Source organism: Malus domestica, chromosome 07 (assembly GCF_042453785.1).
Source record: "Malus domestica chromosome 07, GDT2T_hap1".
Classification (NCBI taxonomy): Eukaryota; Viridiplantae; Streptophyta; class Magnoliopsida; order Rosales; family Rosaceae; genus Malus; species Malus domestica.
This window is the reverse complement of record NC_091667.1, coordinates 4,223,156-4,244,275: the sequence shown is the minus strand read 5'-3', so window position 1 is coordinate 4,244,275 and position 21,120 is coordinate 4,223,156. Positions and strand designations below refer to the sequence as shown.

At 37.1% G+C, this 21,120-nt stretch overlaps 1 protein-coding gene and 1 non-coding gene across 2 annotated transcripts; both read left to right on the top strand.

Moving 5' to 3' along the window:
* Positions 1–11,716: 11,716 nt before the first annotated feature.
* Positions 11,717–11,790, top strand: TRNAN-GUU (transfer RNA asparagine (anticodon GUU)). Its single transcript has one exon. It is a non-coding gene; the product is annotated as a tRNA-Asn (tRNA).
* Positions 11,791–18,042: 6,252 nt separating this feature from the next.
* Positions 18,043–20,289, top strand: LOC103438619 (trihelix transcription factor ENAP1-like). The gene is made up of 2 exons (XM_008377151.4): positions 18,043–19,206; positions 19,629–20,289. Exons 1-2 carry the CDS (start codon positions 18,544–18,546, stop codon positions 20,025–20,027), a joined length of 1,062 nt encoding a protein of 353 aa, XP_008375373.1. The 5' UTR covers positions 18,043–18,543; the 3' UTR covers positions 20,028–20,289.
* The last annotated feature ends 831 nt before the right edge of the window (positions 20,290–21,120 follow it).

Here is a 21,120-nt window from a genome sequence, read left to right as displayed (position 1 = left end):
GGAAAAAAAAAATCTATTAATGTAGCTCACAATGGAAAAAAAAAAGTAGAGTGGAAAAGGGGAATGAGCCCAGTGCAAGTTGGGTTTTTTATATTGTTTTTTTATATATAATTCTTTTGTCTTTATCATTAAATAAAGTTAGTGGATAATTTTTTATTAAATTGCAAAGATTTGAATCCCTTTTTATTAGTTTTCTTTTGTTTTATAGCAATAGGTGTACATAAGTATTGTCGACTTTTTTGCTTTAATCGTCATTAGGCAAACACATAAATTGAAAATGTTTGGCTTTAATCGTCTCTAGGTGTGCTTGCCTTGAAGATTTTTAATGATACATTGGTGTATGAGATGTATCGGTATTTAAATTAATAAATTGAGAATGTCAAAATTTAATCGTCTGATACATTAGTGCATATCATACGTCAGTGCATTGAAGAATTTTCACTTGCATTGTTAGTTAAAAAGTAAATGAGTATTGTGGTAAATTTCTAGTTCTTATTACAAAATAATAATATAAATAAAAATATGGAATACATCATTAAGAAGGTGGAATAGCTCCGTTAGCTAGAGTGTGTGGCCCTTAACCATAACGTCAGAGGTTTAATCCCTTCTAGCGGTTTTTTACTTCCATTTCAATTTTTTACTCCCGATCTATTATCACTTATGGCTTATAAGTAATATAAAGTCCAAAAGCTTTATGTGATAAAATATTATATTGGATATGTGAAATCCTAACTTATTCAGCTCTCCAATTATTTAGTTTACTCCAACATTTTATAAAGGAAACTTTAACGAAAAGCTCTCGGTACTGTTCACTTTAACGAAAAACCACATTTTTACACTAAAAAGTCAATCCTGGTACTATTCACTTTACCCTTTATTTTGTCCTTATCGTTAAAACTCAAAGTTTTCAAACCCTTTTCAATAGTTTTCCTTTTTATTAAAATGTCGTGTCTATTTACAAACATGCAATAAAGACACGGTGAAAAAGAAAACCCAAAAACAGACTGAGGCTTTTAATTTGTCTTTCACTATAGAGTTGGTAAAATATATAAGAGTTCTAAATACGATTGTGCACCTCTTTGGACAACTTACAAACACAATTCTTATGAATTTAACCCACATACTCCAAATGATATGGGACCATATATAGGAAACAAAACCACGTTACATGCAATATGCATGAGTTAAAGATCATATATGCGTCTTAAATCTCCTAACAAAGACGACACATGTTTGCACAAGTTAATTTCATTTTTTTTGTTTAAAATGGGACAAATGGTGGCAAGATACGGTTATCTACCTTTCCGGGGGTCGGGAAGACTCACAGAGGCATTTCAGCCTCCCCTGGCCACATGTCTGGCTTTCACACTAGCAGCGGGTTTCGAACTTAAGACCTCTAATTTTTAGTTTTAAGGAAGCCTCGTAATCCATCATTTACAATTGGACCACGAGCTCGTGGTTGTAAGTCCATTAAACCAAACTCAATATTGCAAACTCTCATTTACAAAAAAAAAAAAAAAAAAAAAAAAAAAAGAAAGAATGTTAGGGTGCCGAGAGGACGAGAGATTTTTCAATGTGACCGTCACATAAGGTGGTACACCATGTGTCCTTATATAAATGGTGAGTTATGTGTGTTAAAAGATTAATAACTTAAAAATTAAAAATTTCCACCACTTGCATAAAAACACGTGATCTACCATCCGTGTTCCTGTCACAACTAAAATTTTCTCCAAGAGGACGGGTTGCGTCAAACATAGAAACTCTCAAATAGTTGACGAACCAAAGTAGCATTTTTGTTGCTTATTAATTAATTATAAGATAAATAAAAAACAAAATGCCCTACTATATAACAACAAATAAAAACGGAATTATGACAACATAACTAAAATTTAACTGAAACAAACAAAAATAAACATCTTCAACTTGTTTATAAGTTGATGCAGACAATGAATCATGTTTTCAATCTTCTTCTTCTGACTCTAAAGAGATTTATGGGTGCTAGACTGCAACCTTATATAGAGAAGCTGCCTGCTTTGAGCATTTACCATGGAGAAATGGTGCTAGTTTGAATGTATGTGCGGGTGCTGCTTCCGAAAGTCTGCTAGATTCTATCGTTATCTATTTTTCGCAAATTAAACGTATTCTTAATCATAAGAAAACAAATCAAATTTGTATTATTATTTTTTTTATTTTATCTACAAATTGGGTCTGAAGTGTCTGGTAGCAATGTTTGGATGGTAAAAGATATAACTAAAATTGCAATGCCGGAAGTTGCAACTTAATCGGTAAAAGTGAATGATAGATTGATTTTTTTTTTTTAATTTTTTTTTTTTGAAAAAAGTAAATGTTAGTTTACCTTTTCAGAATTTTTTTTGAGGAAAAAAAAAAAGAAAACAAAAATAACAAAACCTTGAGGGCAACTAATACTTAAGAGTCAAACTGAATCGTCTACCTTGCAAATGTCGGCACCACATGTAACCAGACACGTTAAGAATTAAGTTTGACGCTCAAAATTAGCTTAAGGACATTAGCTGTAAAGTTTGCTTCTTTAATGGTTGCACTTCAGTAAAAAAATAACTAGAATTCCAAAATCTTTCAAACTATCGTTTTCTCTCTATAAAGGAGTCAACAAAAGAGTGTTAATGTGACTTCATCGTAACCGTTCAAATAGGAGGTGAGAGAAGAAAAGGAAAAAAAGAGGGGAGATGATCCTACTCCTTGTAAAAATCAGGCATGCTGCAGCCAATGATTTTGGACAATTTTTGAACCGTTGATGCATATGTGGGTCAGAATACATGAACTATATATCTAATTTCAATAAGGGGTGTGATATCTATACATTCCTTTTTACTTCTCACACACTCTTCTAATTTTCGATCGTCGGATAAGATGAATTGAAGAAGATCAATGGACAAAAATTAACAAGGGATGTGTGAGAAGTAAAAAAAGGTGTGTGCAAGGCCGGCCCTAAGATTTTGGGGGCCCTGTGCGAGACTCCAAGGGATGCCCTTAATAAGTATAGAATTTTGGTTGATATGTTTTCTTTTACATTTTAATTTTTATGATTATTTATAGATTGAGTTAAAGAAAACATTTCGTGCTGTGGTTAGATATCTATTTGCTGTTTAAAAGAAAAAATTTGGTGCTGTGTTTTTTAGAAGGATCTTTTACAAATTCAAAGGCTTTTGTTGTTTTCTGCCAATTAAGTACGCTTAAAATAAAGTAAGATATTTGAAACAACCTTGAAGCATGAAATCATTCCCCATGATGCATGAACCCCCTATGTTTATATTTTCCTTCCGATATATATATTGTATATGTTCATATATTTGTCAATATATATATATATTTGTTTCATGCATTACGCAATTATATTTGCTATGTGGAATTTGTGAGTCAAAGAATTGAAAAAAATTAGAAGCAATTAGGGTTTTTTGAAACCCTAGAGTCGAAAAAAAAAAGGAATTGGACATGGTGCGGCACTCCCACCACACAATCATTGTGAATGCAGCAACCAGGTCTTGGCTTGGAATCAACCTCAACAGGGCTTGAAGCCCCGAGCCTAATCTCGCTGCCTTGGTCTGACTGCCAACAAGCTTATACTTGCTGAGCCTTATGGTCACCTTGGCCTGTAGCCATTAAACCAGCCCTATTGGCTGGCTCCCTTCCCAGGTTGCACACCACAACCTTCTTGGTTGCTAGGCTTGTGCCACAGCTCAATGGACCCAGCTTTAGCCTCGATTAAGCCCCGTGTGATCCAAACCCTCAAGCCAGCCTTTGATGGGCTTGCTTTCCCACACACACCTAAGGCTGGTTTTTGCTAGGCCTTACCCTGTGCCCTTCCTTCGGCCCAACATTGAAACCTAGTTGCGGTTGGGGTTTCTCCCACATCCCCGTGGCCTGCAACCCACTCTCGAGGCCCTTTAGGGCCTTGCCTTTTACTCAAGGCACCTAACCTGAGCCCAATTATTTTTTGGGACAATATTTTTTTCAACCCAAATGCTATTATTTTAGCATTCTAAATAATTTTAACCCGAATTTTATAATTATTTTTGCTTCTACTATCGACCCCAAATGGTTCCAATTTATTGAATTAATTAAAAGTAACATACAGTCCATTAATCTGATAATGAATCCAAAATTATTAACCTGAAGATCACTTTTGGACATTAACGATTCAATAATTTATTTCTTTTCTTTGAATCGTGACATACTTTCGTCGTAACGAAACTCTCACACTTGAGTTCCCGAAGAACCTCAAATCCACTACACTTAATCAACATATTGCATTATGTGTTCTTGCAAGAATCTCTCTTTTATGAACTAAACTTTCATAAACTAAATTGAACCTGTAGTTTCAAATTTAGTGCCTTTGAAACCCGAAGATTTCATAAAACAATACACCCATGAATACTCGACGTTTTTCATGAAAATCATGTCTTAGAACTTGAATGTTCTAACTTTGATGCTTATGGATGACTCCTTCCCATAGCACCAATTACATTCTTATTCCCTCCAATTTAATGGATTGTTGAACCGTTCGATTTTCTTGATTTGGATGTTTCTAATATAAACCACTTTATGTGGGGTACAAGACGTGAATCTCCATGTGACTATTAAGAAGCTGAGAAACCATTGAAGCCAACAATTGCAAGGATGAGCTGAATAAGCCTTCGCCATGATCTTCATTCAAAGACTTATGCCCGAAGAATTACAAATGGAAATACCTCCCGAACGAGGATTCTATGGCTCTTTGGCTCTCTCCTACAGATTGTCTGATCATGCAAGACATTGCTTGAAGCACACCATGATTACGTCCATGAATAAGTACAATTCTGAAGTTTATAAATCCGATCGAATTTTGACTGGAGAATACTTTTCTCGTACTTCCATGTTTCTAACTCGCCCTTGAAGCAGCCGTGTAGAAAGCGAAAGTTTTCCAAATTCTCGGATCTGATTACTACCACAAACATATGGTAGAATCAGGGCCTGCCAAGGTGTGGCATTATGCTCGAAGCATGATCCTTGGCACCTAAGACCTAAAACTTTAAGCATAAGGGAAAATATTCTAGAACCTCAACCCTGTAGAATCTACTTCAGTCTCGATGGAATAGATCATTAGTTATGCACCTGTTTGTGCCTCTACCAATGTCGTTGAGGAGTACCATTCTTGTAGTTAATATGTAAGATTGATTTTGCTCCACCAAACATCATTGGAAGAGCAGAATTTTGACATGGATGACCTTGTTGGCCAAATCCTCTCAGTAAACCATTTACTTTGTGAACATTTTTTCATGTTCTTGGATTCAAGTTTGGTGTATGTTTTACTTATCGGTAATCTTATTGATATTTTCCTCGAATATGAGTTAATTGAATCATGTTTCTTAATACATGTGACCGATTCAATTAAACACGTGATTAGGTAGAAATGTGGGGAAGTTAGTTGTCTGGATGAATGCGTACTACGCACACTAACTTTACACTTAAATCACATCTCTAACAACGCCTTCAGGTCTATCCAACCTGATTAAGAGCATTGGCATGCTCCTCGTTGTATGAATGGTACTGCATCACCATTTAAGGGACTTTAAATTCTCCATGTCGTTAAGTTTTTAAGGATATTCAAGAGAACAATGATCATAAGTGAAACTACTGATGAAAATAGAATGGAATATCTTTGCACCACCTTCAAAAATTAGCCTGAAGCTTTGATTTGGGGCCAATGAATTGTCTCTCAATTGGGAATACACCACATGTGGCCACCCTGAAGCTTGGTGATTGAGCAGTTTACCTGCTTTGGTAGGACCATTTGGGACACTTAGGTGGACATGATGTTATGGTGCATCTCCTAACCCGAAGTAAGGATCTTGTGCCTACAAGCACACTTTGCCTAGCCTGCTCATTAGGAAAATTGATTTCTATATCATTCCTAGCAAAGATAGGAAACAACTCCCTTTTCACAGTGGATTTAAGGGAATATACATGGACTAATCCAACCAACATGCAGACCATATAAATACTTATGGTTTTGATTGATGAATCGAAAAACTGGTCACATGTTTATCCACACACATTACTGCTAAACCTCATGGCCGATTAAGGGTTCACCACCCTACTTATCCCTTAAGGTCCGGAAAACTGGATTATGCCGGAGAGTTTATATCGATGGTTTTCGATAAAGTATTGCATATATTTTGGGTTTATAATTGAACATCAAATTCCCATGTTTACCTCAAATAGCATCGCCTAGCGATCATAAAGCGCAATTTAAATGATCGCCTGTATTTTGGTAAATGTACTAAGTTTTTGGTTTTTGACTATGGCTATGCAATCTTGTACGCAACTATGTTGGTTCGCCTTGAGGCTTATTGACACGAAACCTATATGATGTCACAGTTGGTTACTAGGTAAGAACTTAACGATTTTCGTATTTACACATTTGGGTGTGTATTCCATGTGCCAAGTTGCACTGCCGCAACGTACCAACATGGGTCCTCAAAGAAGGATGGGAATCTTTGTCGATTATGATTCTCCTTCACACTAGCTCTCTTCGAGCTCTTGCATGCGATCTCTTTACCGCTCATTTACGGGTTGTCACTTTAACGAGACAATCTTCGTGCCGTTAGGAGGAGATAAGAATGTCAACGTTCCTGGAGAACAATGCAAATCTGCGTGGACGATGCCCACTATGTTTCATCTCGATCCCTATACCACACAAGTGTGATAAGCAAGTGCGATGAATTCTAGCTTTCAGAATGTTGCCCCAAACGCATTCCTTTGATCTAGTTAAAGTGACGAGATCATATACCAGCTGCAAACATGTCTGCAAAGATAGAAGTACTTAATGAACGTCGAGTCAACATCCCTGAAGGGTGTGTCGCCCCTGTTGGACGGTTTGGACGCCCCTATTGGACGGTTTGGACTCCCCTGTTGGACGGTCTAGTACACCAGCGGATAGCCAATCAATCTGTCTTGGCTTGGAGCACGACAGATCATTCGGTTCGTAGGATTCACTTCCCTAGAAGAGGAAGACACAGCACAACAATGAATCTAAACTTGATTGCTACCTCAAATCATTTTCATCTTATGAGATTAATCCGGATTACTCTCGAGACTTGAAGTTCTTGGTCCAGTATACTAGTTTGGATGAGCTAAATGGAATTGAAATGAGATAACCATCAATGATGTTTTCACTTATATGGTAGCACTGACATAAATGAAAAGCAACGATATCGAACCGTGTTCCGTTGATTAAGTGACAACGTAGAACTAATTGGACAACTGAAATTACAATCCAAGTCAAATTCCTTACCAAAGTGTGTATTGGACCAGTCGTTCCTACACTGCCCAAGGTAACCCTATTGTGTTCCAAGTGGGAAAGGAAGCATTAGGAGATGAATGAAATAGTACAATGTGATGCAATCCTTATGGCTCAAGGTTTCTCTCAAAACATCATGTGATTGATACCAGCATTATGAAATCTGGTTAGTGTTTCTCCATGGGATATAGATACGGAGATTTACATGTAAGTTCCTGAAGAATTACATGGACTGGTTCAAATAGTTCCAAAACCACGGAACACCCTTTTAACTTGTTTGAGGCGTTCACTTACAATCCGACGGATGTGGTATATCCGTCTAAGTGATTATTTGATCAGTTAGGGATATGAATTATGCCCTTACGTGTTAAACTATGAAGTCTTATTTTGAATTGCTAGAGTTACAGTTTATGTCGTTAACACGAATCTCACTAAGACTCTGGAAGAGCTTAAGAAAACTACCTTGCACCTGAAGATGGAATTTGGGATGAATGATCTTAGGAAAACTCGTTTATGCCTTGACCTGAAGTTGAAGCATTGTTCTGATGGTATTTTGGTCTACCAGTCAAACTACACCCCGACTGTGTTACATTTGAGTATACCTATGATTGTTTATACATTATATGCAAATGAGACCTTTAAAGAGGTTATGGAATTCAAAATTCCATATCTAAGTTCAACTTTGACTTCGTTGTATTTAGCTCATTGTATTTAAACAGGACATCTCATTCGCTGTTGATCTATTGGTAAAGATGCAGCACCGCGCCTACACGCAACCACTAAATTGGTATTAAATACTACCCTGAAGGTACTACGAATTTGGGTAAATCCTAAGAATGATGTTTGCCTTGTTTGTTATGCTGACGTTGGTTAGTTATCAAACCCACACAAAGTAAAACCCCCAAATGGTTATGTCTTTACCGTTAAGGATATCGCAATATCTTAAAGGTTCAAGATGTGACCTTAGTTGCGAAACCTTTGAATCGTTCCAAGACTCACCTTACTTAATTATGCCACAAGTGAAACATGGTTAGGAGTTCTTGTTGAGCATATTCAAAGTACTTGCTGTATTTTTCATCCATCGTTGAGTCCCAATGACGATCCATGAAGACAATGCCGCATGTATCAACCCAACCAAGCTATGATACATCAACGAAGTCAACGCCAAGACATATTACGTCCACATCTACATTAGCAAAGCATCAGGAGATTGAAGTCATGCGAGCCGATCCCAGACAACCTTGTTGATCTCTACACGACATCACTGCCGAAGTCAACCTTCTAGAAGCTTGTCCGAGGAATTGGTATGCCTAACTATCATATGCAATGTTTGTAATTCTCATTTGAAAGTTATGTCAAACTTAGAGAGAGTATCCAGAAGTATACTCACTTGATCTTAATGTACTCTTTTCCTCTACGATTAGGAGTATTTTTCCCACTGGATTTTTGCTACCTAACTAGGTTTTAACGAGGCACTCATCCTAGGCTGATCATACCCTTGTGAGCTGTTCTACTTGCATCCAAAAGACGTATAGTTTTGACTTAATGCAACTTCTCACTTTTCTCCTTAGTCTATGGGTTTTTCTCCTACCTTGGGTTTTACCATAGCAAGGTTTTTTTTTTTTTTGTGAGTTTTACTTTTTATGCATTCTTCCGTTGATATGAGACTCGCATTCACTTATTATGCCGACGACTTCATCAACTATACTTACTTCATCGTTGAAGACTTGATGCACCATTTACTTGAGTATTTACACACTCAAGGGGGAGTGTTGCAGTCCTATTAGATTAGGAATGTGATTGTGTAAATCCTAGTACATATGGTAATGTATCTTATATTCCTATTAGGAGTTGATTACCTATTAAATGTTGTAATCTTAAAGGGAAATGTTTTTACCTATCCTACTACTTTAAATAAAGGCACAATGGGGTGGAATAGAACACACCTCACAATTACACATCTCTCTTCATCTCTCTATGCTGCACCTTCTCTCTCTATATAGCCTCCATAATTGTTCAATAAATTATGGCTACAACAACGGGTACTTAATTTGTCAAGATTTTTTTACAAGACCCAATTTCTTTCTTAAGTCTACTCGAATTCAATTAGACTATACGTCAGTCACTCAATGTCCTGAAAGCTCACCAATTTCTCTTGTTGTATTATGCACATTTTTTTTTTAATTCTTCATGATCATATAGGCTTCTCACTTTCGGTTATCTTGATTTTATTTCTTTCACTTTTCTCCTAAACAAAAGAATTATAATTAAAAAGGGTAGAAAGTGTTGGAAAAATTCCCACTGATGCGTAGTGCTACTTTTGACAAGATACGATTTAAGAGCAAATTCGTCTTATGCTCTTTCTTAGTACACGGGTACTTATTTCAGTAGACATTAAATTTGTGTGCTCACACCAAAGAAACCCTTGTACACAATTAATAATTTTCTATACGACAATATGTTTATGCTAAAGAGTGGAGGGAGGGAGGAAGAAATTGATTACTAACTTGTCATTTACAAAATTTGGACATAAGATCTCTTATTTACAAGTGAATAAAAATATTATTAGACTTTAGTACTAAGTAGTTAGAGTTAATACCACATTAATTCAATACAGAGACAGAGCCATAAAGAGACAAGGATTGTCCAAGGCCCATCATGACTTTTTTTTTTTTTTTTACATAGAAAAGTTTAGTGCAATGCTTATGATTTTTAAGGTTTTTTCATAGACTCAAAGCTCCAATCCGACGTTTTTACTTTAATTTTTTTCACCGGGTTTGATTGGAGGTTGAGTTCAGGCAATTTGTTTCTTGTGAGCTATGAGGAGGGAGAGAGGATGGAACTCAAAGAGGCTTGTGATTTAAGTTTAAGGAAGAGGATGATGAGGACAATACCATACCAGACCCAAACGATAGTGGTCGGTTAGTCATCACATGACAGAGTAATTTTTGTAAGATTAGGAGAGTGTTTCAAATTGAGACTTTTAAGCCTCCTCTAAGCTAAAATTTTGACTTTGCCACTAATTGTACATAAGGGTGTTATCTTACCTCTTATGGTGACTATACAAGTTGTTTTAAGTTTGTATGAGAGAGTTTTTTTGTTTTTTTTTGTTTTTTTTTGTTTTTTGTTTTTGTTAAGATCATGTGTGAATATAGGATTGCTTTATAGCAATGGTGTGTACATAATTATTGTCGAATTCTTGGCTCTAATCGTCTTTAGCGAACACCTAACATTGTGCTTATCTTTGCCGTGCATAAATTAATGACAACTAACCTGTACATCAACATAATTTTAAGAATAAATTGTAGCAACGGTCTCTCAACTTTAACTCAATTTGAGAAATTGTTCTTTAACTAAAAATCCATTACTATTGGTCCCTCAACTCATCAAAACGTGCAACTATGGTTCCTCAACTAAACTCATTACCAATGGTCCCTCAACTTTAATCCAATTAGAGAAATTATCCTTCAACTATAACCTAATTGTAACAATGGTATTTTCAACATAACTCATTTTGACAAAATTCTGACGAAATTGATGAAAATGACCATAGCTACACGTTTTGATGAGTTGAAGGATCAATGGTAATGAATTTTTAGTTGACAGACCATTCCTCTAATTTGATTAAAGTTGAGAGGCCATTGCTACAATTTACTCTAATTTTAATGTTTGAAAAAAAAAATACATAATTTTAAAGGAAAACTAATAAAAATGTCTTTAAAACTTTGAGTTTTAACGAAAATGACAAAATAAAGGATAAAGTGAATAGTACCAGAATTGATTGTTTAGAATAAAAATGTAATTTTTCGTTAAAGTGAAGAGTACCGGAAACTTTTCGTTAAGTGAACAGTACCGGAAATTTTTCGTTAAAGTTCTCTAATTTTAATGTAGCTCCTTTGCAATTTTAATTCATGATTGAGACAAGACAAACCCATATACCAAACACAATGCTAGGTCTGCTTACCTTGGTGATTTTTAATGATACACTTTGATGTATGAGATATATCGGTGTTTAAACAATTAGATCAAGAATGTCAAAATTTTGCCTTCAAATATATTGAACCCAGATCCTCTATGAATCTTAAAAATCAGAGCCTGAGGATCACATGATCCGGACCGTTGAAATTTGATCAAATAACTACAATTATTATAACTTTTAGAGAGGCCCCCTGTTTGTAATAGTTGAATCAAATTTCAACGGTCATGATCATTTGATCCTTAGGCTTAGACTTTTTAGATCCAGAGAGGATCTGGGTACTAATATATTAGTGTACGTCAGGTGTCTTATGGAATTTTTCACTTGCGGGTTAAAAAAGTAAATAAGTGGTGTTCTAAATTTCTGTCTTGGTTAAGATATAACATTATATGAAAATAAAATCTGGAATATGTCATCAAGAAGCTGGAATAGCTCAGTTGGCTAGAGCGTGTGGCTGTTAACCACAAGGTCGGAGGTTCGAGCCCTCCTTCTAGCGAAATATGTTTACACTTTTTAATTTATGTTTTTAACTTGCATGCCAACTCATTTTCTAAACATATTAGAATCCAAATCCTTATGTTTACACTCCATAATTTTTTATTGTGAGGTTTTTGTGGTGTGTGTGGGTACGTTCATGGATATTGTTTGTTCGGGGAGCCGAAAGTTTATCGCACGGTAGATTTGTTGCTAATGTTTGGTACATTTGATTTGTGAACAAAATACTTGTTGGTACAATTAATTATGTAGATATCATAGTTGATTCGTTCAATTTTATCTTTACCATTTGGGTATGTTTGTTGGTATATATACGCTTAATATGAAACTATACACGCTTAAAATTGTGGTATTACTACTAATTTGTACGTACTATTGCAAGGGTAAGTTTATCCGTACATAGTTGCTACATTTTAAAATGAACATAAACACTCCCATAATTAAATTTGATTTCATAAAAGTATGATATTGTATTACAACTATTGGTACGTGCCATTGTGGAGGTACATTTTCTTTTACCGAATTTCATTTTTACAAAGGCTCGTACAAGATCGTTCGCTTCCTCCCCGAGCCCCCTCCCCCCAGCGTCCACTCCTTCGCGACCGTGGAGACCCTCACGTTTTCCCCTTTCTCTCCGCGACCCCCCTTACTTTCTTACAGGTCCTTAGTGCTGCCCAACACTTGTTCTCCCCCACTATTTTGTCGGCACCCAACTTTTCTGGCTCTGATGCAGGTCTCAGACTCGTTTCTCGAGATTTATTCCCGTACAGGGCTTCTCCCTGTTTTGGGGCTAGATTTGCGGGTTTGGGTTAGTGTTTTTGGTTGTTGGTTAGTCAAAGCCTTAATGTTTAATGGCGGCTAAGCCTTCCCCTAGCGCTCTTGGCTTGTGGGTTGCGGCGGAATGGGTCAATAGATGAAATCAAGCCTACCGGAGGATTCCGTTTTCTCGAATTTGTGTAGTTTCAGTGTAGGTTTGTTTGTACCGCTTCTAGTGGGTAATGTCTCGCCTTGTAAGTGATGTGGCCAATTTGTGAGTGGTGGTTTAATGTGACCCCAATTGTTTGACTTGGTTTTTCATTGTGGCCTCGCTTTGCCAAGTGATGGTTTTGATGTGGACTTGCTTGTTCTGGCTGTCACGCCCCGAACTCAACATACGTCCAGGATCGACGCGTGACAGCACCCAGCATTCGTATATCTAACAGATCCCGCCTCCGAGATATGTACAAGGCATAACTCAAGATCCAATTGCATAATAATTTTTCGTAAGCTTTATGGCTGCATCTAACCTCCTTGTTAGACTGCCTACGTACCCTAAACAGGGATCAAGTCATTCGTAGTTCATCATTCACTACCCATCTACATTTACCACAATACGTTCAAGCCAAAAGATATAACATTCATCAATCAATCATTAGAACTTGACAAGTATGGAAGTACTAGATTCAGGGCTACATAACAATCCAATATGACAAACAACATTTCCACTTCCTCTATCATATAAATCACTACGATTTCAACAGGAAACCTTAATCCACCACATGTAACATATCCAAGAACCAACAAGGCACGATATTATTCTCAAGCCACTTTGAGCAACGAGACTAATCGTAATAATAACAATCATATCCCACATCATTCCGCAATCATTCTACTTAATCAATCATAAAAATCAAAGATCTACAATTACTATGTTATTCAATCAATAAGGTCCCATTATTCACAAATTTTAATAAAGGATCCCTACATAATTCCCCACCTGAATTCCAAGTACTAAAATGATAAGTCTAATTTATACACAATGTCTACTGTAAACAATTCATATTCACTCGACTCTAAGGTTGGACTACCTTTATGGAAATGAGCAAGCGTAGGAATTCCAGACCACTTAACAGAAATTCAACCAAAATACCAAGCGACCTTTTGTAATCTCTTCAGACCTGACATCTGTACAATCAATGCCTACACCATGGGAATGGTGCATCAACATCAAGAATTCAGATAAGCTGCAAAGCTTGGGTGACTGACAATAATACAAGGATGTGATAATAATGATAAAGCCAACTATTAATCACAGTTTACATCTCTTGAATATAAATCATTCATAAGGAATCAATACCAAACCTTTGTAACTTTGAAGAAGTCACCCAGACATACAACGGTTTATCTGAAACAAATCACAACAGCTCACAATCATAATATCATACAACACAATGAAAAGTAGGGTTAGAGCGACACAGTTCGGCCGAAGTCTACATCTTTAAAGCTATCTCAATCCAAATTCAATCAACCCCAAGGTGAACACGATCTCGGACCATCTCTCAACGGAATCGCGAAGTATGAGGGATTCTAGACCCTCTTAACGGGATCCAAGTGGGTACGATTCTGGACCATCACTCAACAGAATCGCGGAGTACAATGCATAATGACCATTAAATGAAACCCAAGTTAGATACGATTTCGAAACATCACTTAACGGAATCGCAGAGTAGAAAGGATTCCAGACCATCTCTCAACTGAATCCGAGTATATACGATTCCGGATCATCACTCAACGGAATCGCGGAGTAAAAGGGATTCCGGACCATCACTCAATGGAATCTAGATCTGGATACGATTACAGACCATCACTCAACAAAATCGCGGAGTAGAATGTGTAACACCAATCAATTAAACAAGACATGGATCAAGTTCTACAAGGTACAAAGACTCAACGAAACGAGAATGAAATAATGACACAAGGGTTGAAACATGTTTCAAAGTAACAAACCCCATAACAATGGGTTAATGGTCCACTACTAGCCTTCGCATTTCATCACATCAATCCAATCATACAATACAAACCATATTTCCAATATGCACGTCAAATCACACCATAAAACTACATCAATGGCTAAATATAAAAATTAACAATTTTACAGGAAAAAAAATTATAAAACCATCTCATATCCATACAGGATAGTAGTTATGAAAATAAGATAATCACCAATATCACATATTAGTCATTCACATTTTTCCACATCACACCAACAATTGAATTTCGGGAAACCAAGCTAGACATAGGTTCACAGGGTCACTAGAAGGTATTTGGTACTTAGACAACACTCATGGACGGTCCCACGCACCGCCACACGCAATGGTAGCCATGGTGAAGGGTTTGAAAACTCAAATTTTCAACCTTAACCCAAGAGGCTCAAATTCACGTGGTACCTAGAGCTCAACAAAGGAGACATTATTCACGACTAGACCAACGACAAATTCTAACCGGAATCATCCAAATTCTTTGGGGAAATCGGGTTTCTAGGGTTCTAAACGCCCAACTCTAAAATGAATACGAAAGCATGAACCAAGCATACCAACTTGAAGATTATGAAGAGTAGATGAAGTTTCATACCTCACTTGAGGGAAATGGTTGCCAGAATCGCCGGAAAAATGACAAAACCGCCGGAAAACCCACGGGACTTTGCTGCCTTGAACTGGAAAAAGGGATAAGAAAATGGAACATCTAACATACAGAGTTGTAGGGCTCGTCAAGAGCTTTCCATGGACACCAAGATCACCTAAAACGGAGATCGGATGAAGGAGATATGAGCGGGTCAAGTTGGCGGGTTAACATGTTGAAATCTCCCAAAAAACGGGTCAAAAATCAAACCCCCTCCCCTTTTTTTCATTGGCTGCTGTCTAATCCCTTTTTTCCACCCCTCCTTAGTCGGTCCCTTAACCCAAATATATGTTTTTTGGGCCTTTTACTCACAAGTGGAAGTTAAATAATTCCTACAAACTATAGTATCACAACTTCAAATATCTGTAACTATACCGTTATAATTTGGATTCGCAAACGGTTTTTGCCTATGCACTCGTAGTTTCAAGATCTATTCGAATACGTTACTTATGACCTCGAAAGGTCAACGAATTTTAGTTAAGTACTTTCCAAACTTCAAACTTTGTAACTAATTTAATTAAAATATAAATCCAAATAAATTAATATAATTTCTCAAAAAATAATGCAAAATCTCAATAATACAAATACGTAGATTATAACAGTGAAATTTAGGAACGGGATTTCACACTGGTAGTGACATTACATGGGTTGCGGTATAGATATGTTTCGTTTGTTGTCTTTGTGGCATATTTGTACCGTCAATGCTTGTGCTGGTGTGTGTGCGGTTGTGGTTGCCAATTAGGAGATTATTATTAACTCTAGTTGTGAGTTACCTCCACATCAATTTATTTGGTCATTGAAGATTATACCCATGTGGCAACTCTTGTAATTGTTGCGGACTCTTTGAAATTGTGATCAAGTAATGAAATTTTACTATCATTTCTTTTAAAAAAAAAAAAATCACTTTTAGGGATTCATAATGTATCAAAATAATCATTTCATCTTACCAACATATTGGCACGTCTCAAAATAACTATTTTAAATCGTACTCAAGTTTTTTTATTTTATTTATTTATTTATATTTTACTCATGTTGAAAATATATATCATACCAGTAGTTTGTAACGTACCAAAATTAACGTTATGTAGCATACCCAAATTGAAAGTATATAGTGTACCAATAATTTGTTATGTACCAAAATTAGCATTCTATAGCATACCATGGAATTATGTAACATACCAAATTAGTAATCTATAACGTACCCTAAAATTGTATAATGTACTAGTGATTTGTCATAATAGTTTGTTACGTAGCAAAATTAGCATTCTATTACGTACCAACAGTTTTCTCAAGCATTGCACAATTTGTATACAGGCATTGACCTTTGCCTATTACTGAATTTGATTGGTAATTGAATTGTGGCATGATGGCTAGTACTAGAAAATGCTAGGAAAACCATTTTTCTAAACCATATTTTGTAATTTGGTGTGGCAATTGATGATTGGATTGTTTGATTTGTTTCATCACAATAATATCTTTTAAATGATCATAAGTTCATAACGGTAGAAGAATATTTTTGTATGAATCGTGTTCCAGCCTCCAGGGTTAAGGGAGCATCAATAGCTTGCTGGCCAAGAACCATTCAAAGGTTAAGTGAGTATAACCTTGTCAGTATTTAGGTTGCTACCCAATGTGCCTTGAGAATCCTTATTCAAGTTGGAGGTTGTAAACGTAGATTGGCCGTAACTTGAGTTGTAAGAGAGAACAGAATAGTAGAAATATCTTTAGCCACATTGGCTAGATGAAAGACCAAACTAGCCTCAATCGAGAACGAAAAATTTGCTTTTTCAATCACCAGACGAGAGAGATATACAACTAGTGCCGATATAACGAGGCTAGACATTAGTGCCTTATAAGTGATAATAGAAGAATCTCTCTTGCATGTGTGTATACATATGCAAAAGAGAAATTGATCATATAGGAAAAAAGGATTGAACCAAAATAATTTGTTAACAATAAAATTGTTTAAAGTTTTCAGGAAGATGTTAGGGTGTAATTTTCTTGAACCGAAAACCAACCGAACCGCCGACTTATTTACCGACACATTTCGGTAAATAACTGATGGTTCAGATTCATTCGTTCTATTATTTAAGTGTTCCGATTCATTCGTTCTATTATTTTTGTAAAAGTAAACATGCCCTCAGAGGAACGATTCTACAATTAAACAAATCAAACAAATTCAATTTCATGGCTTGGTGTGGCAGTGGCACACCAGTGACCAGTCCACCAACAATGGTCGGGCAGATTTAGTATGTGGTGCCAAATAGAAATAGATGCAGAACGAAGCCGTTGCTCCAAAAGGTATCACAACACAACTACTTACTCAAGTGGTGATGAATCCACCAAAAGTTTATAGAGAAAAAAAGGGCATAAATAAAGCGAAGGCCAAAATTAGGAGGGCACAAAAGGGGAAGCTATGTTTGAATGGCGGTAGCATATTGGATGGTGGTGGGAAGGAGCAGAAGGAGATCGATGGTTGATAATATTGGGTGGTGAATTGGTGATTGGGATGGAGGAGTGGGTGACAGACCCACGTGATTGACCCACCACCACCACTATCACCACCACTGCACTCCCTCCTTCCCTCCCTCTCTCTCTCTCTCTCACTCTCTCTCTCTCTCTCTCTCAGGATTACTGAAGGCCAAGTGGATGTCTTGGTTGGCTTCACATCAACGCTAACAGCCAAAACAATCCAACCACAACAAGAAAACCAACATGCCCACAATCACATAACTCCACCCCCAAAAGTGAAAAGGAAAAGTTTCCAGGTTCCATCATTAACTAATTTGACTAAAGTGATCCGTTTTACTTGGTTGCCCACTTACGTTCAGCCTTTCCCTTTCTTTCCCTACCCTTTCTCCTCATCTCCCCATAATGTCAGTCAGCAGTGGCTTTTTTTTCTCTGTTTATACATGTAAGATTCGAACGCAAGATCTTAGATACAATTAACGATCTTAACTACATAAAGTTATTTTTGTGTATGTGTCAGACGGTGATTAACAGCTAAAGAGAAATGACTCTTTATAAGAAGCCACTTGTGTTCGAAAACTTTATGTGCATGAATAAACGCTATTATTTACTTGTGCTATACGTTCTGACCCCTTTCTCTCTCTTACTTTTTATTGGCCATTTCTTTTCCTCTCTAAAATGCTAGTGGTTCTCCTCTCCTTTTACCTTTCCTTGAGCTCAAACTTGTTTGATGGGAGGAAGATGTTAGCAGCTTACACAAAAGGGTAAAGTTTGTACAAGCATTTGGAGAGAGAGAGAGAGAGAGAGAGGGAGAGAGAGAAAGAGAGAGGGGGAGAGAGAGAGAGAGATGGACAACGAAACAAACCAAGAAAACACATCTCTACTCCCAAACAATTACACCACCACAAACACCAAGGAATTAGAGTCTCCTCCGAGATCAAAACCTCCTCAACAGCCTCCTCTCGGCGGCAGCGGCAGTGACAGGCTCAAAAGAGATGAGTGGAGTGAAGGGGCAGTTTCTACCCTCCTTGAAGCCTATGAGACCAAATGGGCTCTCAGAAACAGAGCCAAACTCAAAGGCCATGACTGGGAAGATGTGGCGATACACGTGTCATCACGCGCCAACTGTACCAAGTCTCCCAAGACCCAGACTCAGTGCAAGAACAAGATTGAGTCCATGAAGAAACGGTACCGTTCTGAATCCGCCACTGCTGATGGTTCATCCTGGCCTCTGTATCCTAGGCTTGATCTTTTGTTACGTGGCAGTGGGCTATCCCCAACAACAGCAGCGGCAGCTGCTGCCGCTGCTGCAGCAACTGTACCTCCCTCGCTGCAGCCACCACTACCACTGCATCCTCCAATCCCTCAGAACAATCATCCTCTGATGCTATTGGAGCCATCGGCTCCAGCGCCACTACCGCCGCCACCACTACCTCCTGCTCCTCCTCCACTTATGGGGGCTGCCCAGAATTCCTTTGGATCCAATGGTGTTGATCATAGGGTGGCCAAGGTCAGTCTACATGGCACCCCCTCCCCTGTTTTTTTTTTTAATAATTTTTTTCTTGTTTTTAGCCATTTCCCTTGAATTTTATTTTGGTAATTTGATTTTTCACTTATTTCTCATATTAGAAAAATAAATAGGCCTTATTTCTTGAGATTATTGTTTTTTAGCATTCAAATTTTGTTGAAGAGGATTGTGTTTTCAATTTTTAGTACTCGTATATTAAGATATTAGAAGCAAATATGTCCCACAATAATGCCACAGGCCCATTGCAATCATATAATTGCATATTTTCTAAAGGGTGGTGGAAATCGAACTTTGTTTGGGGCAGCATACTGTTCTGACCAACTGATGTAACCAATATTTGCATTCAAATTATGTAAAAGATAGATTGTAAAATGTAAGTCTCACTGAATTAATTTAACCTGCAGGAAGATGGAGGGGGGATGAAATTGTCAGATCATGCATCAGACAAGAACCCTTTGGAGGTAGACAGTAGCACACCAGCTCTATATAGTGACAAGGAAAAACTAAGGTCCAAGAGAATGAAGAGAAAAATCGAGAAAAAGAAGCGGCGGAGGCGGGAGGAAGTAGAGGTAGCAGAGAGCATAAGATGGTTAGCAGAAGTTGTGGTAAGATCAGAGCAAGCAAGAATGGATACAATGAGGGAGATAGAGAGGATGAGAGCCGAGGCAGAGGCGAAGCGAGGAGAAATGGATCTCAAGCGCACCGAAATTATTGCGAACACGCAGTTGGAGATTGCAAGGCTGTTTGCAGCAGCAGGTGTTGGCAAAGGGGTTGATTCTTCATTAAGAATTGGAAGAAGTTAACTGAGGAAAAATGTTGAAACTTTGAGAGTATGATATAAATATATGTATGTATGTACAGAATTTATGTAGCATTGGATATTGAGAGAGAAGAAGGGAGAACTTTTGGAAGCAAAAGTGAGGGAGAGTCGACTAATTAACTTGTAATATAATCCGAATTAAGTAGTTATTGTCGTACAATAACATATCTTACCTCAATTGTAATCTACATGTTCTCTCTTTCAGCCAGCAATATCAGTGCTTAGACCTAGAAGGTTACATTGCATCGGTTGCTTGCTGTTTGCCGAACATATGCTCGTTATCTAACATTGTTGTTTCTGTTGCATGTGATTTAGTATCTTAGTGGATAGGTTGTTTAGTTTCCAACCATGCATCCAGAATTCAAAACTCTCATCTCTCGTAAGTATTGTTGTTTCCATAAGTCGTCGTGATCTCTAGCATGAGTGTTCAAGATGGGGGATCTCACAGGTTTGAGGAGAAGCTAACAAGCAAAGGGTTCGGAATGTTGTGATCTATTTTTTACAATTGCGGGACATATTTGATAAGTTGAGTGAATTATTTATAATAAAGCGAATGCCTTCAATAGATTGGGAAGTGGAAAATCCGCCGAAAAAGTTCACTGACCACGATCAACTTCATAAGTAGACAGATAGTATGCTAAATGTGATATAAACATCAAAAGATAGTAAAACGTAACAAGAAAGATATTCCTCATGATACATCAACGAAATGAATCAATGATATGTCGTTGTTTTTGAAGTGATGTAGGCTGGGATTATAAATATGAAAGTTGGTAGTGTTACTCTGATATAATTGGAACAACTCCATCCCGATAATTAATTGTCAACCCAAGAACACTAACTAAACAAAGAAAAAAAATTGGAAAGTTGGTATAACAACCTAGCTATAGGAATCCTAATATAGTGATAGTCTCTTCTCGAAGTTAAAAGAGTCTTCAATTGAATTCCTCTTTTTTGGTTATAAATAGACAGACAATAATTCATATCTATTTATCGGAAGTGATTTTCACACACTATTTTTAGCTTCTAACACACCTTTATTTAATCTTGACCATTGATTTCGCGTTATTTGTTCA